The following is a 25,109-nucleotide window of genomic DNA, read 5'->3' as shown; positions in this document are numbered from 1 at the left end:
CCGGCAGCGCAGGACACTACCAGCGGGGGCGGGGCGCTACTGGTTTCGCACCTCCGTTAACTCCCGCACAATTTCGCGAGAGCCAGTAGCCCTTCCATCCCGGTCGGAAATACTTTCGCGCCCCGTTAGTGCCCCCTGGAGGCACGAACGGGAGGCGCACAGCAGGGCAATTTCACCACCTCTGTTTTTAGTGATGTTGGTTGAGGGATAAACATTGGACAGGGCACTGGGGAGAACGGGCCCCCTGCTCTTTCAGCTGCTTTCAGAGCTCAGCCTGGATCTTGAGAGCTCGACCTGACTGCAACTTTCCCACATTCACCAGCAGATGTTCAGCCGATCTTCTCGCTAAGGGGGCTGCACAGGCGGAGCTCCTTGGGCCATGACATTCTCTGGAGCTGCTCTGCTGAGGTGTACGTCCGGACAAGCTAACACCAACAGAAGTGGGAGCAGCTCTGAGGAAATTCACGCATGTGCGGACTGGTCTCGGCAGCTGGGCTCGTGGGCTGTGCAAAGTGCAGGCGTCGTGATGTCCGAGCAACAGGTGTTAAGAACATCATAAATAGGAGCATGAGGAGGCCATTTGGCCCCTCGAGCCTGCTCCACTGTACAGGAGCCAGCACCTGAATGGCAGTATTACTCTTCCACTTTGGGGTGTCAGAGCTTCAAAGAAAGGTTGACTTCGCTGTACACGGTACCAAACTACTGTGGCCTTCTTACCAGTTTTATTTAATCTGCTGCAATTTTATACATTCCCAACATTCAAATTCAGCTTTTGGCTTTCCTTGCCGATCGTGGCTCCGAGGTAAATCTGGTATTGATTTTAAAGAGAGGAGACACTGAAGGACATTCAGCTGTGCTCTAGAACTTGTACACATTCTGGGCACCAAAAATCTGGAATCCTCCAGCCTTAACTTTGGCAAGAGTTCAACAGACTAGGGTCAAAAGACTAGGGCCCCGAACTTGGTGGACTCACCGCCCGCTGCCGCCGAGTTTTCTAGGCGGTGTCCCCTCGGTGCCAGTTTGGTGGAGGCCTCCCGCCGGCGGGGAGGGAAGACCGCTGGGGACGTCCGCTGGCTTGCAACGCTTGTAAGTGTCCTCCCGCCCACCGAGCTTCCAGTTTGCTCCAGGCGGGAGTCGGCGGCAACAGGGGGAAGGAGCGCCGCGTGGAGGCAGGTCTAACCCCAACAGTAAGTATGAAGACCTGCACAAAAAAACGGTAGTAAACTTCTTTTCTTTCTTTTATTTTTAACAGCGATTCAGATGGATGGGGTCCCCTGCAGGATTTTCAGTGGGTTTTTTTTTTGTGTGTAAATTTTTATTTTTATGTGTTCCCCTCCGCGTCCCCCTCCGGGCCCGACTCCATCCTCGGCGGTACTTTGGTGAGGATCGCAATTTGCCGCCGAGTTTGGGAGATCCCGCCCGTTGCCGCCCAGATTTAGGGCGAAAGTCGGTTTTTTTGCCGCCAGGCGGTCTTTCCAGCACTTTTCAATGAAACACCCACCCAAAGTACCGTCAGGATCTCAGCGATCCTTTGGGTGGCAATTGGGCGGAACTTAGCTTCCACCAAGTTTGGGCCCTAGGTCGGAGGGCATAGGTCTTGGCTTTGCACTGAAGCACCCAGGGTGGTTTGATTGGGGCAGAGCCTCCGTCCATCCCAAACGTTGCCATGGTTGTGAAGGGTGGGGTGTGGGGGCTGCGAGAGCTCTCTCACAACCCGGACCTTCAGTGGGAATCAGCGTATGGTCGGCAAGGGGTACACTCACAGTGCACCTAAAACCGAGGCCTGGGCCAACCAGAATGAGCAACGTTTTTCAATGCAGCCCCATTGCAAAGTGGCTTCTGGGGAAAAACCTGACATCTCCCTCTAGCCCAGCCACATCCACCAGACTTTCCAGCATCTTTGCTGTGGTGGGTGTTCATCATTGGCAGGCAGATGAGGGAACCCCAGAAAATCTCCAGAGTCATCGGTAGAGATTCGCTTCACATACATCGAGATATGGCTATTCACAGATTTTACGTCTGCAGCCTGTGTCCTAACACGCACCAAGTCCCGTTCGCCCATCACCCCAGTGCTCGCTGACATCCATTGGCTCCTGATCCACCAAAGTCTCTATTTTAACATTCTCAACCTTGTTTTCAAATCCCTCCATGGCCTCTCCGTAAACTCCTCCAGCCCACAACCCACCGAGATCTCTGCGTTTCTCCAACTCCGGCCTTTTATGCATTCCCCATTTCCTTTAGCCTGCTAGTGGCTGTCCAGCACCTAAGCTCTGGAATTCCCTCCCCAAACCTCTCCACCTCGCTTCCTCTCTCTCCTCCTTGAAGACGCTGCTTAAAACCTACCTCTTTGACCAAACTTTTGGTCGCCTGTCCTAATGTCTCCATCTTTTGCTGGGTGTCAATTTTATCTTATTACGCCCATGTGAAGCGTCTTGGGACATTTTGCTACGTTAAAGGCGCTGTATAAATGCAAGTTGTTGTAATTGTAAGGGTCGCTCACCCTAGCAACATAGCATTTAATTTCTGTTGCACAGCAGAATGAATGCAGTTGAATCAACTCCAGAAGAATCCTCTCATCATTCTGGGGTCGCCTGGAGGCCACGCATTTGGATTATGTTTTGTGAATGCGCAATTCTGTAAATGTGATTGTCTGGGCCGTATTGCTTTCCACATTCTCTCAGCTCCCCACTGTGACAGTAAAGACAAACAGAAGCCCTTGGAGCCAGAATTGCTCAGGGAATCAGTCGAGACCAGGCTTTCAGCAGCTCCAGACTTTCAGAGAAGCTCCATCTCCAGTTGTTCATAAAATCGCGAGATCTCTGTCGGCAGCTTTCCTCGAGGTCAGCGGCGATCGCCGTCGCTTCACCGCTGGTCGCAAACTTAGGGCCATCGTATTTTTATATATAGTAAATTAATGTCATCACAAATAATCTTACACCAGGCCTGTCTATGTTTTTATCTTTGTGGGCAACATAAGTGCATATCAGAGAGCCTAGAAATCATACAGTGGTGTTCCCCAGAGGTCGGTACTAGGACCACTGCTTTTCTTGATATATATTAATGACTTTGACGTGGGTGTACTGGGCACAATTTCAAAATTTGCAGATGACACGAAACTTGGAATTATAGTGAACAGTGAGGAGGATAGTGATGGACAGGCTGGTGGAACGGGCAGACATGTGATAGATGAAATTTAACGCAGAACAGTGCAAAGTGATACATTTTGATAGAACGAACGAGGAGAAGAAATATAAACTGAAGGGTACAATCCTATAGGGGATGCGTGAACAGAGAGACCTTGGGGTGTATGAGCACAAATTGTTGAAGGTGGAAGGGCAGGGTGAGAAAGCAGTTAAAAAAGCATACGGGATCCTGGCCTTCATGAATAGAAGTATAGAGTACAAAAGCAAGGAAATTATGATGAACCTGTATAAAACACTAGTTTGGCCTTAACTAGAGCATTGTGTCCAATTCTGGGCACTGCACTTTAGCAAGGATATGAAGGCCTTAGCGAGGGTGCAGAAAAGATTTGCGAGAATGATTCCAGGGTTGAGGGACTTCAGCTATGTGGATAGACTGGAGAAACTGGGGATGTTCTCCTGAGAGCAGAGAAGGTTGAGAGGAGATTTGATAGAGGTGTTCAAAATCATGGAGGGTCTGGACAGAGTAGATAGAGAAAACTATTTCCATTGGCAGAATGGTCGAGAACCAGAGGACACAGATTTAAGGTGATTTGCAAAAGAACCAAAGGCGACATGAGGAAAAACAATTTTACATAGCGAGTGATTAGGATCTGGAATGTGCTGCCTGAAAGGGTGGTGGAGGCAGATTCAATCACGGCTTTCAAAAGTGAGTTATATAAGTACCTCAAAGAAAAAAATTTGCAGGGCTACAGGGAAAGGGCAGGGGGAATGGGACTGGCTGAAGTAGACTTGCAGAGAGCCGGCACGGGCTTGACTGGCCGAATGGCCTCCTTCTGTGCTGTAACCGTTCTATGAATCTAGAAATAAATATATATATATATAAATGTGAAATTGAAATTCATGTTCCTGCTAATTTGTATATAACTGAGGTTGCTGATACAAACAGGAGGTCTGATTTTAGATTATTCCACAACACCAGCATTAATACCAGCCCTTTCCAAATCTCAAGGCCCACTAACTTCATACAGTACAACTCAACTGGTATAAAATACACAAACGACAAGGACTGCAATTCCTGGACTGCATGGTTTGGGGAGCTTCATGTGGCCTTAAAATGACAGGCTGGTCATCCTCACCTTACTCCATATCAAAATCATGGGCCAAGTTTTTTGCGATTTGCTTTACTCTGGTAAGGGAGTCAATAACCAGGGGTCGTAGATTTAAAATGATTGGTAAAAGATCTCGACGGGTGATGAGAAAAAAACTTGACTTAAGAATTGACAGGCTCTGGAATGCTCTGCCTGAAAAGGTGGCAGAAGCTGGTTCCAGGAATAATTTTAAAAGGGAGTTGGGCAGGTTCTTGAGGATGAGGAACTTACAGGGTTACGGAAAACAGGCGGGAGTGTGCGACAAAGCATGCCTGCTTTTTCAAAGAGCCAACACAGGTCGACGGGCTGAATGGCCTCCTGTGCTGTATTTTCTGTGGTTCTATGATACTACTGTACAATACAATTGAATATGGATTGAGGCTGTAACAAGTTTCAAGGGTTCAGACAACATCCTAAAGTGTGAGAGCAAAAGGCAGGCAGTTTCCACACCCATCAGAGACCCATACTGGCACCTACAACTCTTTTGCTGTGAACAAAATAAACATTAAATCAAGTGCCCCCTGTGAAGTCCTGACCCTGCAGTACAGACTTACATGAGGTACATGCTGAAGTCAAGGTCACTCTGGACCTGCACCTTTATTTCACAACTCTCGAGTGCCACACTTGCCTGAGACCTGCCTTTATATACCTGTGTGGAGCAGGTATGCCTGGTCTCCTGCAAGTGCACCCCTGGTGGTAAAGTATGCTTGTGGTTACAGGTCATATCTAGTTACAGTCATGTATAGCATGGTAAGATAGTTATATACAGTAGTGTGAGATACATGACATCACCCTCCCCCAAGGTCTTATTGTCTTTGTAGATTCAGTCTCTCAGGTGGTCTATGCTCTCACGTGGAGCGTCATAGTTGTGGTTCAGTTGTTTGCCTTGGTGCCTGTTTTTCTTCCGGTGTGATTGCTGGTATCTCGCCTGGGCTGTCTGTTGAGACTGCCCTTTCCTCAAGTTGTTCCCTCTGTCTGTCCACCAGGTGTGGTGTGAGTTCCACATTGTAGTCTGCCTCTGGTTCTGCAGTGTTGTTGGTGAATCTACTTTTTACTTGGTCTACATGGCTCCGGCGGGTTTGGCCATTGTCCATTTGTACAACTAGTAGCCTGTTTCCTTCCTTGCCTGTTACTGTCCCTGCAAGCCATTTGGGACCCCTGCCATAATTTAGCACAAACACTTTGTCCCCTATCTCATTCCACCTCCCTCTCGAATTTCGGTCATGGTACTCAGTTAGCTTCTGGCGCTTTGCCTCAACAATTTCATGCATGTCTGGGAGGATTAACGAGAGCCTAGTCTTTAAGGTCCGTTTCATCAATAGTTGCGCGGGGGGATCCCCAGTCAATGAATGCGGACGAGATCTGTATGCCAGCAGCAGTCGCGACAGGCAGCTCTGCAGCGTGGGACCTTGGATTTTTAGCATGCCTTGTTTAACAATTTGCACTGCTCGCTCCACCTGGCCATTGGAGGCTGGCTTGAATGGTGCCATCTTAACGTGATTTATGCCGTGGTCAACTATAAAATCTTGAAATTCTGCGCTGGTGAAGAACGGACCATTATCACTGACCAATATGTCAGGAATTCCGAGCGTTGCAAACATGGTTCTAAGGATCTCCACAGTGGTGGAGATGATGCTCGAGTTTAAAATGGTGCACTCGATCCATTTTGAAAATGCATCGACGACTACGAGGAACATTTTGCCCATGAATGGGCCGCATAGTCTACATGCACCCGCGACCACAGTTTGGTGGGCCAGGGCCAGGGGCTTAGGGGGGCCTCCCCGGGGGCATTACTGAGTTGGGCACAAATGGTGCACCGCCAGACGCAGAGCTCCAAGTCTGCGTCAATGCCAGGCCACCAGACGTGGGATCTGGCTATGGCCTTCATAAAGACGATCCCCGGGTGCTCGCGGTGGAGCTCCCGGTCAAACGCCTCTCTGCCTCGCAAGGGCATAACTACTCGGCTGCCCCACATCAGGCAGCCTGCCTGTAGTGATAGTTCATGCATGCGTCTATGGAAAGGTTTGATCTCCTCGGGGCAGGCATCTCGGGCCTCTGCCCAGTCACCAGTTAAAACACATCTTTTGACTAAGGATAACGTGGGGTCGCTGGTCGTCCAGGCTCTGATTTGGCGAGCCGTCATGGGCGAACCTGTGGATTCAAAGGCATTGATTGCCATGACCAACTCACAGTCCTGTTCGTCAGACCCTTCCGTGGTCGCCAGGGGTAGCCTGCTAAGCGCATCGGCACAGTTGTCTGTGCCTGGTCTGTGCCTTATTGTGCAGTCGTAAGACGCCAGCATGAGTGCCCACCGCTGAATGCGTGCCGAGGCATTGGCGTTTATTGCCTTGCACTTGGATAGCAGGGACGTGAGAGGTTTGTGGTCGGTTTCTAATGCGAACGTGACCCCGAAAAGATATTGGTGCATCTTTTTGACACCGTACACGCACGCGAGCACCTCCTTCTCAACCATACCGAACCCGCGCTCCGCCCACGAAAGTGACCTGGAGGCATAAGTAATGGGTTGTAATTTACCCGCATCATTGCCATGCTGTAAAATGCACCCGACCCCGTACGCTGATGCATCACATGTAAGAACTAGCTTTTTACCTGGGTCAAAAAAGACTAAAACACTGTTGGAACATAGAAGGTTGCGTGTCTTATTGAAGGCGCGTTCTTGGGCGTCTCCCCAAAACCAATCGCACCCCTTTCACGTGGAGAGGCTACAGCAGCATGCTCAAGTTCTGCATAAAGTTCCCAAAGTAATTGAGTAGCCCGAGAAAGGCGCGCAGTTCTGAGACATTCCAGGGCCTGGGTGCCAGACGAATTGCTTCGGTTTGTTGGGCGGATTCCATCAGCGGCAATCCTTTTGCCCAAAAATTCAACCTCAGGCACAAGAAACAGACACTTGGATTTCTTAACTCTTAGGCCTACCTGATCCAATCGACTTAGTACTTCCTCCAAATTGTGGAGATGGGATTCGGTATTCCTGCCCGTGATGAGTATGTCATCTTGAAACACAACCGTCCCCGGGATGGACTTGAGCAGACTCTCCATATTGCGCTGGAATATAGCAGCTGCCGACCTGATGCCGAATGGGCATCGATTGTACATAAAAAGGCCTCGATGTGTGTTGATGGTGGTGAGTAGCTTGGACTCTTCGGTCAGTTCTTGCGTCATATACACATATGTGAGATCTAGTTTCGAGAAAAGTTTTCCTCCAGCCAATGTGGCAAATAGGTCTTCCGCTCTGGGCAGCGGGTATTGGTCCTGTAGGGAGACTCTGCTTATGGTAGACTTGTAATCCCCACAGATTCGTACGGATCCATCAGGCTTCATGACAGGGACGATGGGAATTGCCCAGTCGCTAAATTCCACGGGTGAGATAATGCCTTCCGGCAGAAGCCGGTCCAGTTCGTGTTCAATCTTTTCCCTCATCACATAAGGCACAGCTCTAGCCTTGTGATGGCATCCTGTGTGATGTAGATTTTAACTTTAGCCCCTTTGAAGGTGCCCACACCTGGCTGAAAGAGATGTTCAAAACGACTTAGAACTGTTGAGCAGGAGGTCCGTTCCTCTGACGACATGGCGTGAACATCATCCCATTTCCAATTTAGTTTTGCCAGCCAGCTTCTCCCCAACAGTGTTGGAGATCTCCAGGGACAATCCACAGGGGAAGTCAGTTCACCGTCCCTTTGTGTGTGACTGAGAGCATGGCGCTGCCAAGGACTGGGACTATTTCTTTGGTATAGGTCCTTAGTTTGGTGTCGATCCTTGTGAGTTTTGGTCTGTTGCTTTTGTGCGGCCACAGCTGTTCAAATTGTTGGACGCTCATGAGAGATTGACGAGCTCCCGTGTCCAGTTCCATGTTGAGTAGGACCCTCATCATTGTTGGAGGCGTCTTGTTGTAAGAACAGTGGACATTGATCGTGTTGACCCGCTGTACCTCGGTGTCCTGGGCACTGTCCCCACCGTCTTCTGGTTCGCTTTCTGACCCTTCCGATTCGTATACCAGCCAAGCTGCTGTTTTTCTGCACATGCGGGCCAGATGCCCTGTATAGTTGCAGTTTCTGCAAACGGCATACTTAAATCGACACCCCCTTGTTGAGTGTCTTCCCCCACATCTCCAGCACAGACCTCTTCCATTGTTTCCAAAGGATGACCTGCGTCTGGCTGATCTCTCTTGAGCTTCTCTCAGTCTGTAGTTGATTGCTCGCATTGTGGGTTGATGAGGTGTGAACGGCCGTTCCTGTGGCCCTTGATGGCTTCTGGCGCTACTGCCTGCAGTTGAAGGCCTGCTCTCCTGCCTTTGCCTGTGTGTGGGGGTAGCGGCTTGTTTCACACTGTGAACCCCTTGTTCCGATGTTTCATTAGTTATCGTACCCGCAGTATAGATCAACCTCATTTCTTCTTCTCCTGCCAAGAACGTCTGTGCGACCAGTGCTGCTGCCTCTAGGGTCAAGTTCTTGGTCTCTATAAGCTTTCGGAATATGCCTGCGTGGCCTATTCCTTCAATAAAAAAGTCTCTCAGTACTTCTCTCCTTAGTTCATCGGAGAACTCACATAAACTAGCCGGCCTCCGAAGTTCTGCCACAAAGTCGGGTATGCTGTGGCTCACACAGCATCTGTAGTTGTAGAACCTGTGTGTCGAGGAAATATTTAGCTTAAATTAACTCAGGCGGAGACTTTCAGAATTGCGCTTCAAGAGAATTTTATTAAAAAATAGCGAGATATCTCGGAGAGCCTGCTTGGACCGTACCAAGGCAGAAGACTCTCCTCTACAAGCAAATTGTCCCTATCTTTATACAGAAATAGAATACAGAAAGAGAAAAGGAATCTTATTCATTAGTTCCGTGAGTACAAAGGTCGTCTCGGGAGGCACACACTCTATCTGTCCTTGCATAATTTCTCCCTGTTCACAGTCTGATAAGCAGAATATCAGGAGACTCCCTTTTAATACCAGATAGTCATTTAATTACATTTCTAAGTTTCAAGGCTAAAAAGTGTGGGTGTTGTTCTAGTCCTATTATTTCTTCAAATATAGCAAAAACAGAATTTAACCCTTCCCTTTACCATAAGCCATAGATTCATAGATTCTTTCTTTCACACTGTGTCTGGCCATGTGTAGGCTGCTCGCTGGCTTCAGGTGGTCTCTCACCAGTGTGCTCAACTCCTCAAACGACTTGCTTGCTGGTTTCTCGAGTGCCAGCAGGTCCTTCATTAAGGCGTATATTTTCGAGCCACAGCTGGTCAAGAGATGGGCTCTTCTCTTGTCTGCCTTATCATCGCCCAACCAGTCTTTGGTTACAAAGCTTTGCTGCAGCCTTTCTATAAAGTCCCCCCAATTGTCTCCAGCATTGTATTTCTCATCTGAACCGTTGGTAGCCATTCTATGGATTCTGTGATCCCGTAACTCGTCGCCACTGTGAAGTCCTGACCCTGCAGTACAGAGTTACACGAGGTACATGCTGAAGTCAAGAAGGCCGCGAGCGTACCGGTGGAACTGGCACCTACACACTCTTGGATTTGTGCACAGATGCACCTCACCTGCTGCACCTTTATTTCACAGCTCTCGAGTGCCACACTTGCCTGAGACCTGCATTTATATACCTGTTTGGAACAGGTATGCAGTGTCTCCTGCAAGTGCACCCCTGGTGGTAAAGTATGCTTGTGGTTACAGGTCATCTCTAGTTACAGTCATGTATAGCATGGTAAGGTACAGTTATATACAGTGGTGTGAGATACATGGCACCCCCGATTAAAGGCGGCGCGGGGGTGGGGGGGGGCGGACACTCCAAACACTTTCAAACAAGTGCCCTCTTGTTCTTTTTTAGGGCACTAAAAAACACAAATTATACAAGTGTCCCCCAGCTAAAAGTGGCTGGTGGTGGGGGTGTGTGGTGGGGGCACTAAAACCGGCAAATATAGACAAATTAAAATTTGGTTGCCGGGAGTGATGATGCACTCCAGTCCCTCCGGCACCCACCTCTCGCAGAAGGCCGCGAGCGTACTGGTGGAACTGGCACCTACACACTCTTGGATTTGTGCACAGATGCACCTCACCTGCAGCAGCTCTTTCCAATTTCCACCAGCTATTTCACTAATCATGTGAACATTGATAAGAAGGAAAGGAGAGCAGGCTTTATGTTGTGTTTAACATAACTCCATTCACAAACAAGAGAATACAGAGAAGGATTGTTACCTAGCCTTGAGGGCTTTGCATGTGCCAATTAGTCATACACTGGACATAAAGGAAAACATTACAGGGTTCGTGCTTCTGAAGCAAACACTTGCATGCTGGAAGGTTATATAAAAAATGCAGGTTGGAGGTCAACACTCCCTCCAGAAATTTCTCTCCATTAAAATCAATCAGTACTCTCCAGTACTCCCAGAAAAAAAGTAAAACACATGTTCTCAATCTGGCCATCATTGGCCAAATAATCTCACATATTTACACTTACCAAGTTTCAGCTTGGCTCACTTGATAGCACTCCTGCCTCTGAGTCAGAAGGTAGTGGGTCCAAGTCCCACCCCAGGACTTGAGTATGTATTCTCGGCTGACACTGTATCTAAAATTATGAAGAGTCTAGATAGAGTGGATAGGAAGGACCTGTTTCACTTAACAGAGTGGTCAATAACCAGGGGGCATAGATTTAAAGTAATTGGTAGGAGGTTTAGAGGGGATTTGAAGAGAAATATTTTCACCCAGATGGTGGTGGGGGTCTGGAACTCACTGCCTAAGCATCTAAGCATTTAAAAAGTACTTGGATGTGCATTTGAAGCACCGTAACCTACAGGGCTACGGGTCAAGAGCTGGAAAGTGAGATTAGGCTGGATAGCACTTGGTCGGCTGGCACGGACACAATGGGCCGAATGGCCTCCTTCCGTGCTGCACATTTCTATGGTTTCTATGATTTCTGTGCAACTATGGGGAAGTGTTGCATTTAGGGAGGTACTGCCCTCTGGATGAGATGTTCAACCAATGTCAACAGATGTCTGCCTGTTTGTGTGGACATAACAGATAGCATTGAAGAAGAGTAGGGCGGTCTCCTCGTGTCTTGATCAATATTCCGCCCTCAACCAACACCACCAAGACTGGCCATTTATCTAATTTGCTGTGTGTGGGATCTTGCTGTACACAGATTGGCTGCCACATGTACCTTTATAACATCACTTCTCATTTCTTGGATCTGAAGAGCTTTGGGATCTCCCAAGGAATATAAATGGAATATAAATGCACGTTCTTTCTGTTTTACAACCAAGGGAAGACAGAAAGCTATTTTGTTTCACTGGGTAATTGAATTGGTAATCTCTTTCTCTGCAAGCAGTTTAATGGGGCTGATGTGTTGTTAGTCTTATGATATGAAACCCACAGGGTAAAATGCTGTAGTCATTACCTGTTCCCATAAACTTCTTTTGATCTTTTCAGGTGTTAATCTGCTGGTGGGCACAGAGAATGGGCTCTGGTTACTGGACAGGAGCGGACAAGGCAAGGTTTATTCGCTGATCACTCGAAGGCGCTTCCAACAAATGGATGTACTGGAGGGACTGAATGTACTTATCACCATATCAGGTTGGAAATATTTTAAGTCCAGTGACTGTTTCACAGATAGTAGCCAAACCGATCAGTGGATGCTGTTAATTAAATTCAGGGGAGTCGAGGGTTATGAGGAGTCGAGGGTCATGGGGAGAGGGCAGGGAAGTGGAGCTGAGGCCAAGATCAGATCAGCCATGATCGTATTGAATGGCGGAGCAGGCTCGAGGGGCCACATGGCCTTCTCCTGCTCCTGTTTCTTATGTTCTTGTGTTCTAACCTGTGGATTGTTTCTGCTCATTATGCTTGTTTTTATTTTAAAACATTATCGTAACATATAGAGCATGTCTGCAGAGTGCAATGACCATAGCTCAGCACTGACACAACCACCGAGCACTTGAAAAATTACAGTAGCATTATTTCAGCAAAGAGAGCATCCTTTTCAGTTCATCCAGAAATTGATGGAATTGAAATGTGCTGCGATTTTCATTTTTTTGTCTCATTCATTTCTCCATCCATCTCAGCACGTCTCAGCTCATCGATCCAAAAACAAGGAATCTCTCATCCCTCTGTCACATCACCTAATTGCAATCATTCCAAATGTTAATCTCTCTTTACATGACAGTGTCCTTGCTGACCTAAATTGTCCTTTCACCTCTAGCCCCTTGTTCTCACCTTGACGTTGCTCCAGATTTTCCTCATCTATTTTGTATCTTAGTGTCTTGTATATTTCTATAACGACATTCCTTCCAAAAAGAAAGACTTGCATTTATGTAGCGCCTTTCATGACCACCAGATGCCCCAAAGCACTGTACAGCCAATGAAGTACTTTTTGAAGGGTAGTAACTGTTGTAATGTGGGAAATGCAGCAGCCAATTTGTGCACAGCAAGCTCCCACAAACAGCAATGTGATAATGACCAGATAATCTGTTTTGGTGATGTTGATTGAGGGATAAATATTGGCCTGGACACCGGGGATAACTCCCCTGATCTTCAAAATAGTTCCATGGGATCTTTTACATCCTTCATGAAAGAGCAGACGGGGCCTCGGTCTAAGGTCTCATCCGAAAGACGACACCTCCGACAGTGCAGCACTTCCTCAGCACTGCACTGGAGTATCAGCCTAGATTTATGTACTCAAGTCTCTGGAGTGGGATTTGAACTCACAACCCTCTGACTCGGTGCTACCAACTGAGCCACAGCTGACACTTCCAAGGCTGAAGAACCCCATTTTCTGCAGCCTTTCCTTGTAACTCAGCCCAGTGACTCCTGGGGGATCACCCTTGTTTTCCTTTGCACCCCCTACATGGTTTGATCATTTCCTTTATATCCTAATGACTAAAAGAGCATTCAAGATGAGATTCAACCAGTTCCATCATGTCATCTTTTGACTTCTACTCAATTGATCTCGCACCATAATTAATCATAATCATAGACAGTCCCTCGGAATCGAGGAAGACTTGCTTCCACTCTAAAAATGAGTCCTTAAGTGGCTAAACAGTCCAATACGAGAATCACCATCCCTGTCACAGGTGGGACAGATAGTCATTGAGGGAAAGGGTGGGTGGGACTGGTTTGCCGCATACTCTTTTTTTCGCTGCCTGCGCTTGATTTCTGCATGCTCTCGGCGATAATTAAGAACATAAGAAATAAGAGCAGGAGTAGGCCATTCGGCCCCTCAAGCCTGCTCCGCCATTCAATAAGATCATAGCTTATCTGATTTTGGCCTCAACTCCACTTCCCTGCCTGCTCCCTATAACCCTTGATGACCTTATCATTCAAAAATCTGTCTATCTCCATCTTAAATATATCCAATGACCCAGCCTCCACAGCTCTCTGGGGTAGAGAATTCCAAAGATTAACGACCCTCTGAGAGAAGGAATTCCTCCTCATCTCTGTTTTAAATGGGTGACCCCTTATTCTGAAACTTTGCCCCCTAGTTCTACGCGTTCTATTTGGTTTATTCATTGCCTGCTCCATAATGATTTGATATGTTCAGTGTCAAATCTACTGTAACAGCTAGATGCCTTTCTACTTCACCTGTATCTATTTCCACACCATCCATTGTGCACTTATAACACCCACATTTCTTCCTATTACCTTCCAATTGTCTGTGTTGAATTTCATCTGCCACTCTTCTATTCATTAACAGTTCGAACTTAACTTTTATTATAGGTATCTACCTTCTTCCTGTGACTCACTAGTGTCCCCCTCACCCCCACCCCATAAGAAAGAAATAGGAGCAGGAGTAGGCCATTTGCCCCTCGAGCCTGCTCCGCCATTCAATAAGATCATGGCTGATCTGATCTTGGCCTCAACTCCAGTTGCCTGCCCGCTCCCCATAAACCTTGATTCCCTTATCATTCAAAAATCTGTCTATCTCCAATTAAGTATCATCTGCAAATTTGGCCACTTTGCATTGGATTTCTGAATCTAAAATGTTGATGTAAATTCGTAACCAAAAGGGATACCTGCATTGTTCCCTGAAGCACTCCACTCAGTCTCACCCCACCTCCACCCCCCCACCCCCCCGCCCGCCTCCCTCGACCACATGTGCATCACTCCCCTAACAAGCGCCAGCTGCTTCCTTTCCTCCAGCCAATTTCTTACCCACATCCACGTTTCACCCTCTACTTTCAGTTTCAATAACAGCCTTTTTAAGGAACTTTTTCTCAGAAGCTGCATGGAAATTTAAGTAGACCACATCGTATGGTTTTCAGGCGTACACTTGGAATATTACTTCCTCTTAAAAATCAAGGAAGTTGGCCTGGCAGGATCTTGCCTTTCTGAAGCCACGTTGGCTGGGCTATAGCACATCATTGTCGTACAGATAGTCAGTCCTCGGATTTTCTGCTGAAAATTGATCCCATTAATTTCCCAGTTATTGATGAAAGACTGAGGAATGTAGTTTCCTGGATTATATTTGCTCGCTTCCTGGGTACGGTGTTGGCATTTTTCCCATTCTGATGGCACCTGCCTAGTCTTCAGTGACTTCTTCATCACCAATGTCTTCGTGCCCTGGGATACATATCACCCTTCCCCTGGGAATTCCTTTGTTTTGAGCCCTTTAAACCTGTCTAGAACCTCGGTCTTGTTGATATTGAAGTTTGTAAATCCTTACATGGGTTCCATTAATACAGGGCATATTGCTTTAATCTTCTCCAGTGAATGCTTTCTGGAAGCAATCACCCGAGAGCTGGATTTTAGGCTTTGGTGTTTTCGGGGCGGTAATGGAGGCGGGGTGGGAACAGTTTGCACCTCAGTAAGTAACATTGGGCAGCTGGGTCTTATGTCAGGGCACTCTTGGGCGCTAGCATGGGAAACTCCAAGATAAAGAGCCGGGCTGGGAACGCTCCGAGAGACACCTGGCACTGGGGGGGACTTTTTTGAAAACTGCAACAAAAACATTCCCAAAACATTGCCCACGCCACCACAACAGAAGTTGCAAAAAAAATTAAAAGAAAAAGCAATCACACTTGCCTTCGGAGTCCAGTACTTACCTCTCCGCTGTCGGTATCGTTGGAACCACCCTGATTTCCCAGGCGGTCACTGCGAGACGGACAGGTCGGGCAAGAGTCAAAACTCGCGTCAGTGTTGCAACCAGGGACATTGCACACCAGCGCAGCTCTTCCCGGCGGTGTTGCAAAAACCGGACCCAAGGATCGCTGCAGGGCGCTGGAGGCTGACTGCCTCATTGCTGCCGCTCTGGGGTGAAAAGCACAGCGGAGAGGTGCTGAGAATCCCCCCTAAGTGTTTTAGCTAACTACTCATCTCAGTTCACTTCCCCATTGGTATCCCCTTTGACGATCTCCTTGCTGTGCTGGAAGAACTACTTGTTATTGTAGTTATCATCTTCAGCTATATTCATTTTCAGTTCCTTCTTTGTCTCTCTGATCACCCTTTTCATATCTTTCTGAAGCTTCCTGTATTATTCCTAATGAACCTCCTCACCCTTCCCTCTGCAGGCTTGGTGCAGCTCATTTATCTTTCTTGTGTTCCCTTTGGATTGTCTGGTTGGATTGTCCATTTAGGGTCATGTATTTGAAGCTACGCGCGTTGACTTTAGCTGTGCATCGTCAACTGAGGCATAAATAAACACTTGCCCCTCAATCTGTTTTAGTACTTTCCTCGTACCCTTGTCGTTGGCCTGTTTTAAAATGTTTGGTCCTCAGCCGCATTGAATCCCAAATCGTCTGGAGCTTAATCATGTTGTAATTGCAATTACCCAAGGGTGTCATGAGTTCCATTTTCTGTGTGCTGTCAGGGTCACTTACCATTGCTAAGTCGAGCTGAGAGCTGCTTGTCGTGGCTTCCCTGGTTCACTGGGTCATGAAGCAATCATGTATTGCATTTACCAATTCTAACTCTAAGCCACTTGAGCAATCCTATTTTCTATTTGGTTGGTTTAAATCCCACTATAACCTTCCTGTTTTCACATCTCCTCCTGATCACTTCATAAAGCATCGTGTCCGTCCTTTTATTCCGAGTTGGCAGACTGTTGCAAAGCCCTCGTGTTATTTTAGCTTTTTTGTGTTGGGCACTTTTGCCCTCAAGGTCTACTTCCTTTACCTTCCAGCTGTCTCTCACACATACAATGGCACTTTCTTCTTGCATTTCTATTCCATTCTTCCTGAACGTGCACTGCCTCTCTCTATGTTGTATTTGGCTCCATCTACTGGAGTAAACATGCTTCTGTTATTCTTGTTACATCATCATTTTCTTCTGCTCCCACGTACTCTCCAGTTCAGCAATTTCTCTATAAATGCTTCTGGGAGTTGGGTTCCTGCAATTTAATAAAGATTTACCCCGCCCCTTTGCCTTTGGCGTTTAAATGTACTTGAAAAGGAAAACATTTTTCAGGACTATGAGGAAAGAGCAGGGGAGTGGGTCTAATTGGACAGCTCTTTCAAAGAGCTGAATGGCCTTATTCTGCATGGTTCATTGGTTATAAAGCACTTTGGAATATCCTGAGGATGTGAAAGGTGCTATATAAATGCAAGTCTTTCTTTTTGAATGGTTTCTTTCATTTTTTTATATTTCTTTCGTTTTTTCTTATTCTTGCCAGTATTTTTCCATGTGTTATTATGTTCCTATTCACCTGTTGGATAACAACCATTTTTCCATCAATGTGTTTGGGTTCCAGTTCCCTCCCTGTCCCCTCCCTTCCCTTCCCCTCCCTTTCCCTCCCCCTACCCTCCCTTCCTCTCCCTTCCCATCCCCTCCCCTCCCCTCCCTTCCCTTCCGCTCCCTTCCCCTCCCTCCCCCTCTCTTCCCCTCCCCTCCCTTCCCTGTCCCTCCCTTCCCTTCCCTTCCCCTCCCTCCCCCTCCTCTCCCTTCCCTTCCCTTACCCTCCCTTCCCCTCCCTCACCCTCCCTCACCCTCCCTCACCCTCCCTACCCCTCCCTTCCACTCCCTTACCTCCCCCTCCCTTCCTCTCCCCTTCCCTTCCCTTCCCTTCCCTTCCCCTCCCTTCCCCTCCCTCACCCTCCCTTCCCCTCCCTTCCACTCCCTTCCCCCTCCCTTCCCTTCCCCCTCCCTTCCCTTCCCCTCCCCTTCCCTTCCCCTCCCTTCCCTTCCCCTCCCTTCCCTTCCCCGCCCCTCCCCTCCCTTCCCTTCCTCTCCCTTCCCATCCCCTCCCCTCCCCTCCCTTCCCTTCCGCTCCCTTCCCCTCCCTCCCCCTCTCTTCCCCTCCCCTCCCTTCCCTGTCCCTCCCTTCCCTTCCCTTCCCCTCCCTCCCCCTCCTCTCCCTTCCCTTCCCTTACCCTCCCTTACCCTCCCTCACCCTCCCTCACCCTCCCTTCCACTCCCTTCCACTCCCTTCCCTCCCCCTCCCTTCCTCTCCCCTTCCCTTCCCTTCCCTTCCCTTCCCCTCCCTTCCCCTCCCTTCCCCTCCCTCACCCTCCCTTCCCCTCCCTTCCACTCCCTTCCCCCTCCCTTCCCTTCCCCCTCCCTTCCCTTCCCCTCCCCTTCCCTTCCCCTCCCTTCCCTTCCCCTCCCTTCCCTTCCCCGCCCCTCCCCTCCCTTCCCCTCCACTCCCTTCCTCTCCCCTCCCTTCCCCTCCCCTCCCTTCCCCTCCCCTCCCTTTCCCTCCCCTCCCCCTCCCCTCCCCTCCCTTCCCCTCCCCTCCGCTCCCCTCCCCTCCCTTCCCTTCCCCTCCCCTCCCTTCCCCGCCTCTCCCCTCTCTTCCCCTCCCTCCCCCTTCCCTCCCTTCCACTCCCTTCCCTCCCCCTTCCTTCCCCTCCCCTCCACTCCCTTCCTCTCCCCTCCACTCCCCTCCCCTCCCCTCCCTTCCCTTCCCTTCCCCTTCCCTTCCCTTCCCCTTCCCTTCCCCTCCCTTCCCTTTCCCTTCCCTTCCCTTCCCTTCTCTTCCCTTCCCTTCCCTTCCCCTCCCCTCCCCTCCCCTCCCCTCCCCTTCCCCCCCTTCCCTTCCCCTCCCTTCCCTCCCTTCCCCTCCACTCCCTTCCCTTCCCTTCCCCTCCCTTTCCCTCCCTTCCCTTCCCTTCCCCTCCTCTCCCCTCCCCTCCCTTCCCCTCCCTTTCTCTTCCCCTCCCCTCCCCTCCTTCCCCTCACCTCCGCTACTTTCCCACCCCCTTCCCTTCCCATCCTCACCCATCCCATCCACTCCCTTCCCACCCCCCTCCCCTCCCTTCCCTTCCTGTCCCCTCCACTGCCCCATTGCTAGTTTAAATGGTCCATGATACTTGCCTCTTTGTTCTACATAAATCTCATGGTTCCCGCTCGATTAAGGTGCAGCTGTCTTTGCTGAGGCACTCCCTCTAATCCTAGAAATAGTCACAGTTACTGAACAGAGTGCCATCATTATAGTTGCACCAGTTTGCTGGTTACCGAGTTAACTGATTAACTCATCTGTTTACCCGTCTTTCTTTCTGCTTTGCATATAGCCAATTTTCTTTCCTTCAATTGTCTTCCTTTCTTTCGCCTGTTTAATTTTTCCTGATTTTTCTCCCTACATTACAACAGTGACTACACTGCAACAGTACTTCATTGGTTATAAAGCGCTTTGGGATGTCCCAAGGACGTGAAAGGCGCTATATAAATGCAAGTCTTTCTTTCTAATTGGTTTCTTTCATTTCTTTATATTTCCTTAGCTTTTTCCTATTCTCCCAAGGGATTGCCCCCCCTGCCCACAAAAGATGCTGTCCCCCTTTAGGGCATTTCCCAGCATGTAGTGCATACCGCCCCCTGCATTGGGCCGTCTCCTGCTCACCTGCTCCCCAGGTCTTTGTTAATGTCCGCTGTGTCACCGAGCTGTCAGAGCTATGTCATGTGGGCTTGGTTTCGCTGAAATGAAAACAGAAAATGCTGGATCAGGCAGCGGGTCAGGCAGCATATGTGGAGAGAGGGATCAGAGTTAACGTTTCAGGGTCGATGCCCTTTTGTCAGAACTGGATAATGTTACAGGTGTAGCATTAGGCAAGCACAGAGGCAGGGAAAGGGGGAGGGGAGGAAAGAGCAAAAGGGAAGTTCTGTGACAGGGTGGAAGGCAGGAGAGATTGAATGAGAAAAGGGATGACGGTGCAAGGCGAAAGGAGATGGTAATGGGACAAATAAAGAAACAAAAGATGGGTCTAGAGGAGGTTTAAATGGGAATAGGAGAATCATTATCAGACCCGCTGTCTGCAAAAATGGGAGCAGTGGTTATAATTTGAAATTGCTAAACTCAACGTTGAGTCCGGAAGGCTGTTAAGTGCCTAATTGAAAGATGAGGTAGTGCTTCTAGAGTTTAATTGAGCTTCATTGGAACAGTGAGGAGAACGAGGACAGAGAAGTCAGAGTGGGAGTAGAGCGGAGAATTAAAATGGCAAGCCAGCAGAAGCTCAGGGTCATGAATACTTTATAGAATCATAGAGAGGTTACAGCATGGATAAAGGTCATTCAGCCCATCGAGCCCGTGCCAACTCTCAACAAGTCGCACTGTCCTGCCTTTTTCCCCGTGACCCTGCAATTTTTATTCCTTCAGATACTTATCCAACTCTCTTCAGAAAGATAAGATTAAATCTGCCTCCACCACCCTTTCAGGCAGTGCATTCCAGATCTTAAGCACTCGCTGTGTAAAAATGTTTTTTCTTATGTCGTCTTTGATTCTTTTGCCAATCACCCTAAATCTGTGTCCTCTGGTTCTCGACCCTTCTGCCAATGGGAAGAGTTTCTCTCGATCGACTCTCACCAGACCCCTCATGATTTTGAATACCTCTATCAAATCTCCTCTCAATCTTCTCTGCTTCAAGGAGAACAACCCCAGCTTCTCCAGTCTATCCACATAACTGAAGTCCCTCATTCCTGGAATCATTCTCGTAAACCTTTTCTGCACCTTCTCCATGGCCTTCACATCCTTCCTAAAGAATTGGACACAATACTCCAGTTGAGGCCGAGCCAGTCTTTTAGACGGTTCCATCATAATTTCCACATTTTTGTAATCTATACCTCTCTTTATAAAGCCCAGGATCCCGTAAGCCTTTTTATGGGTCCTCCAGCAACCTGTCCCCGCCACACAGCACTGCCCCCCCAGGTTATTAAAATCCACGACGAGACCTTGGACAACGTGGACCATTTTCTATACCTCGGGAGCCTACTGTCATCAAGGGTAGACAGCGACGACGAGGTCCAACACCACCTTCAGTGTGTCAGCGCAGCCTTCGGTCACTTGAGTAAGAGAGTGTTTGAAGATCAGGACCTCAAACCCATCACCAAACTCATGGTCTACAATGCAGTGGTGATACCCGCCCTCCTATATGCTTCAGAGACATGGACCATGTACAGCAGGCACCTCAAAACACTGGAGAAGTACCACCAATGTTGCCTCCGCAAGATCCTGAAAATTCTTTGGCAGGACAGACGCACCAACGTCAGTGTTCTCGCTCAGGACAACATCCCCAGCATCGAAACATTGACCACACTCGATCAGCTCCGCTGGACGGGCCACATCGTCCGCATGCCTGACACGAGACTCCTAAAGTAAGTGCTCTACTCTGAGCTCTGACACAGCAAGCGAGCCCCAGGTGGGCAGAGGAAACGTTTCAAGGACACCCTCAAAGCCTCCTTGAAAAAATGTAACATCGCCACCGAAACCTGGGAGTCCCTGGCCCAAAACCGCCCAAAGTGGAGGAAAAGCATCCGGGAAGGCGCTGAACACCTCGAGTCTCTTCACCGAGAGCAAGCTGAAGCCAAGCGTCGACAGCGGAAGGAGCGCACGGCAATCCAGGCACCCCAACAACCACCGTCTGCCCCACCTGTGACAGAGACTGTAGGTCCTGCATTGGACTCCTCAGTCACCTGAGAACTCACCTTTAGTGCGAAAACAAGTCATCCTCGACTCCGAGGGACTGTCTAAGGGAGAAGCTATTTTAACTGCTTTTTCAACCTGCCCTGCTACCTTCAATGATTTGTGCACATATACCCCTAGTTGTCTCTGTTCCTGCACCCCTTTAGGATTGTAACATTTAGTTCATATGTCCACTCCTCTCATTCTTTCTACCAAAATGCATTACTTCACTTTGATTGGCTGATACTGCTCTTTCCTTCCCTCAGTATGAGAGCTTACTGCACTTCCACTTAGCTGCTCCAGCTAATGGTCCTCGAAATATTTGCACTCGCTGGATGGAGAAGCACGGCCAACAAATTGCCCACTGGCGCTCAGCACCTCTCCCCCCTCCCGGACATTAAAAGCTGTTTGCGGGGTGTCTGTAAAATTGTGGCAGTGATTCCCCATCAACGGCAAATGCAGCACAAATCACTATTCTGAACAGTTCACCAAGCCTCAGCTGCCCATCTGTCTGATGCCCTTCCTTATGTTCGCTTTGACAGCGCCTTCATAGTTTGTTAGGGAATAGATCTTCTTTCTTATACATTTTATAAGTTGTTCCACAAGATAATAGGGTTCAACGGCATTTATTGACTTTCATAGGGATGGAAGCATACAACGATAACTATTAATAATAATATTGTATCTGTAAGCACTCTAGTAATGATTCCACAAGGCAAGGTATTGCACTTGAACTGTGGTGACCTTAGTCCAGTCATTACAGCTCCTGAGTAAGGGTACAGCATCATGAGCTCCCTTTTATACCTGGTTACCTGTCGTGTACAGGTGACCCCTCGGTCTCCACCAGTTGCACCCTCTGGTGGTACAAGCAGAGTGTATACAGTGTGAAGGTACATCCAGTAGTCTTATGTAATTGTACATTGAGTGTACAGGGAGTATACTTATTTTATACATACACAACAAATAATCATACACATACTTCATCATCATCATTATAGGCAGTCCCTCAAATTCGAGAAAGACTTGCTTCCACTCTCAAAGTGAGTTCTCAGGTGACTGTCCAGTCCAATACGGGAGTTACGGTTTCTGTCACAGGTGAGACAGACAATGGTTGAAGGAAAGGGTGGGTGGGGAGCATGCACCTTCCGCATGCACCTTCCACTCCCTGTGCTTGCGTTCTGCATGCTCTCGCCGACGAGACTCGAGGTGCTCAGCGCCCTCCGAGATGCTCTTCCTCCACTTAGGGCAGTCTTTCACCAGGGATTCCCAGGTTTCGATGGGAAGTTGCACTTTATCAAGGAGGCTTTGAGGATGTCCTTGAAATGTTTCCTCTGCACACCTGGGGCTCACTTGCCATGTAGGAGTTCCGAGTAGAGTGCTTGCTTTGGGAGTCTTGTGTCAGATATGTGGACAATGTGGCCCGCCCAACGGAGCTGGTCGAGTGTGGTCAATGCTTCAACGCTGGGGATGTTGGCCTGATTGAGAACACTGATATTGATGCATTTATCCTCCCAGGGGATTTGCAGGATTTTGCGTAGACATAGTTGGTGGTATTTCTCCAGTGAGTTGAGGTGTCCTCTGTATATGGTCTATGTCTCTGAGCCATACAGGAGGGCGGGTATCACTTCAGCCCTGTAGACCATGAGCTTGGTGCCAGATTTGAGGGCCTGGACTTCGAACATTCTCTTCCTCAGAAGACTGAAGGTTGCGCTGGCGTAGTGGAGGCGGTGTTGGACCTCATCGTCGATGTCTGCCCTTGCTGATAATAGGCTCCCGAGGTATGGAACGTGGTCCACATTGGACATACAGTTAGGGTGATGCTCACAATACGAGACTGGAGAATTCACCGAATCACAGGTTTTTGAGCTCAAGGGCATTCATTGCCCCAGTCTTGTCAAATCCTGAAGTATCTTATTCTAACCACATCTCTTTTTCTACCTTTCTTTCACTCTGGTTACGTGAGAATCCACGTGTTTCAAAGTGTTGCCTTGTCCAATTAACTGGTCTTCAGTTTTAACAAGAACCGCTCCACTTGCACTCACTAATTTTCCAGATCTATAGAAAGTGCTTTTTCAAGGCTCGAGCAAACAGCTGGTTGCCTCTGCTGAAGCGCTCATCATCAAAGCTTGTTCTGTGTCCCTGCAGTAACTTGTTATCAGCCAATGCTCTCTGACTGGAATTCCTTTCAATTTAAGCTGTCCTTCCAACAGAAACTTGCTTAACAGACAAAAGCTGAAAGATAAGCATAGTCCTGGGAATGCTGGTCTTTTGTACTTTTTAGTGCAACCTCATTTGAATTCAGCGTGTAACAGGAGCTGTGGTTTTCATTGCATCTGGTGCTGGTACACTCTGACCAGCTGGTGGTGCTGCAATCCACAGGGCCAACATCACAGCGCTGCTCAAACACTTCAAAATGCCAAGATTTTACAATGAATAATCAAACAGAGCACATGCATTATAAATGCCAATTCCCACCCAGCATACGGTGATTACTGTTCATCCTTTAAAGCCGTATAGTGGCTACAGGCCAGTTTGGTATCAGTTGTGTTGTGTAGCATTAGATAGTCACAATGATGTGGACAGAGATGAAATGAATGCCCGTGGATACATTCAGAGGGCGGTGCTGAGAAGCAGGGTTCAGAATGAGTATTGCATTTCTGTTTGGCCTGCATTTTAACTGAAACCAAAACCGTTGTCTTAAGAGGATTTAGTGGTCCAAAACACAAATGAAAACTTGTTCAATAAGAACATAAGAACATAAGAAATAGGAGCAGGAGTAGGCCATATGGCCCTTCGAGCTTGCTCCGCCATTTAATACGATCATTGCTGATCCGATCATGGACTCAGCTCCACTTCCCCGCCCGCTCCCCATAACTGCTTATTCCCTTATCGGTTAAGAAGCTGTCTATTTCTGTCTTTAATATATTCAATGTCCCAGCTTCTACAGCTCTCTGAGGCAGCGAATTCCACAGATTTACAACCCTCTGAGAGAAAAAATTCCTCCTTATCTCAGTTATAAATGGGCGGCCCCTTATTCTAAGATTATGCCCTCTAGTTCTAGTCTCCCCCATCAGTGGAAACATCCTCTCTGCATCCACCTTGTCAAGCCCCCTCATAATCTTACATGTTTCGATAAGATCCCCTCTCATCTGAATTCCAATAAGTAGAGGCTCAACCTTTCCTCATAAGTCATTAGTATCTGTTGAGAATAGTCAAGTTAATCGTTCAGGTATGGACCCTTCACACCTGAGGCACAAACATGTTTGTTCTCTGCACAGATGTTAACTGACCTGCTGACTGTTTGCAGAATTTCAAGTTTCTGATTTCCAGCATCTCCAGTTTTTGGCATTTTGCTGCCTCTTTTGCCATTGATAAAGATGTTTTCAAATCTTATCTCTTTGACATTGTTTTTGGTCACCTCTTCAACTCTTCACTCCCATTTCTCCTCATTAGAAGGTCTGGTTGTGTAATGGTAATGTGACCGGGCTAGTAATCCAGTGAGTTCAAATCCCACCATGGTCGTTGGAGAATTTAAACTCAATGGGGAGGGGAAGCATAAGGAGTTAAGGAGCGATCTCTGGAGATATGGTTGAAAGTTCTATGACCCAGGGTGAAGCGGGTGGGGGGAATAGGTGACATGGAGGAGGCCAGAGTTGGAGGACCAATGAGCATAGGCTTGGACTTCTGACTGGAGCAGGGTGTAAAACTAGGGTATTGTTATGCAGTGACGGAGTACACGGGCATGAATCTTAGGAGAAAAGTAAAAGAAAATGAAAAGGACCAAGAGTGTCTACCTTCGTCCCATTGCCCCCTCATTGGTGTCTGTGCCTTCAGCTGTCTGGGCCCTAAACTCTGGAATTCTCTCCCTAAACCTCTCTGCTTCTCCATCTCTTTCTCTGCCTTAAAACCGACCTCTTTGACCAAGCTTTTGGTCATTTCTCCTGATATCTGCTTCTGTGGCTCGGTGTCATTTCTTTTGACTGATTACGCTCCTCTGAAGC

At 48.2% G+C, this 25,109-nt stretch overlaps 1 protein-coding gene across 1 annotated transcript in view; it reads left to right on the top strand.

Annotated features, from left to right (window-relative positions):
• The window catches only part of LOC139265663 (mitogen-activated protein kinase kinase kinase kinase 4), a 421,183-nt gene that overhangs the window by 342,311 nt on the left and 53,763 nt on the right, over positions 1-25,109 (top strand). The window contains exon 25 of the mRNA XM_070882863.1: positions 11,721-11,864. Coding sequence (XP_070738964.1) covers positions 11,721-11,864 — 144 coding nt within the window. The remainder of the gene's footprint in view (positions 1-11,720; positions 11,865-25,109) is intronic.

Source organism: Pristiophorus japonicus, chromosome 6, assembly GCF_044704955.1.
Source record: "Pristiophorus japonicus isolate sPriJap1 chromosome 6, sPriJap1.hap1, whole genome shotgun sequence".
In the NCBI taxonomy this organism is placed as follows: Eukaryota; Metazoa; Chordata; class Chondrichthyes; family Pristiophoridae; genus Pristiophorus; species Pristiophorus japonicus.
The sequence above is the reverse complement of the archived record's forward strand: the minus strand, read 5'-3'. Positions and strand labels throughout refer to the sequence as shown.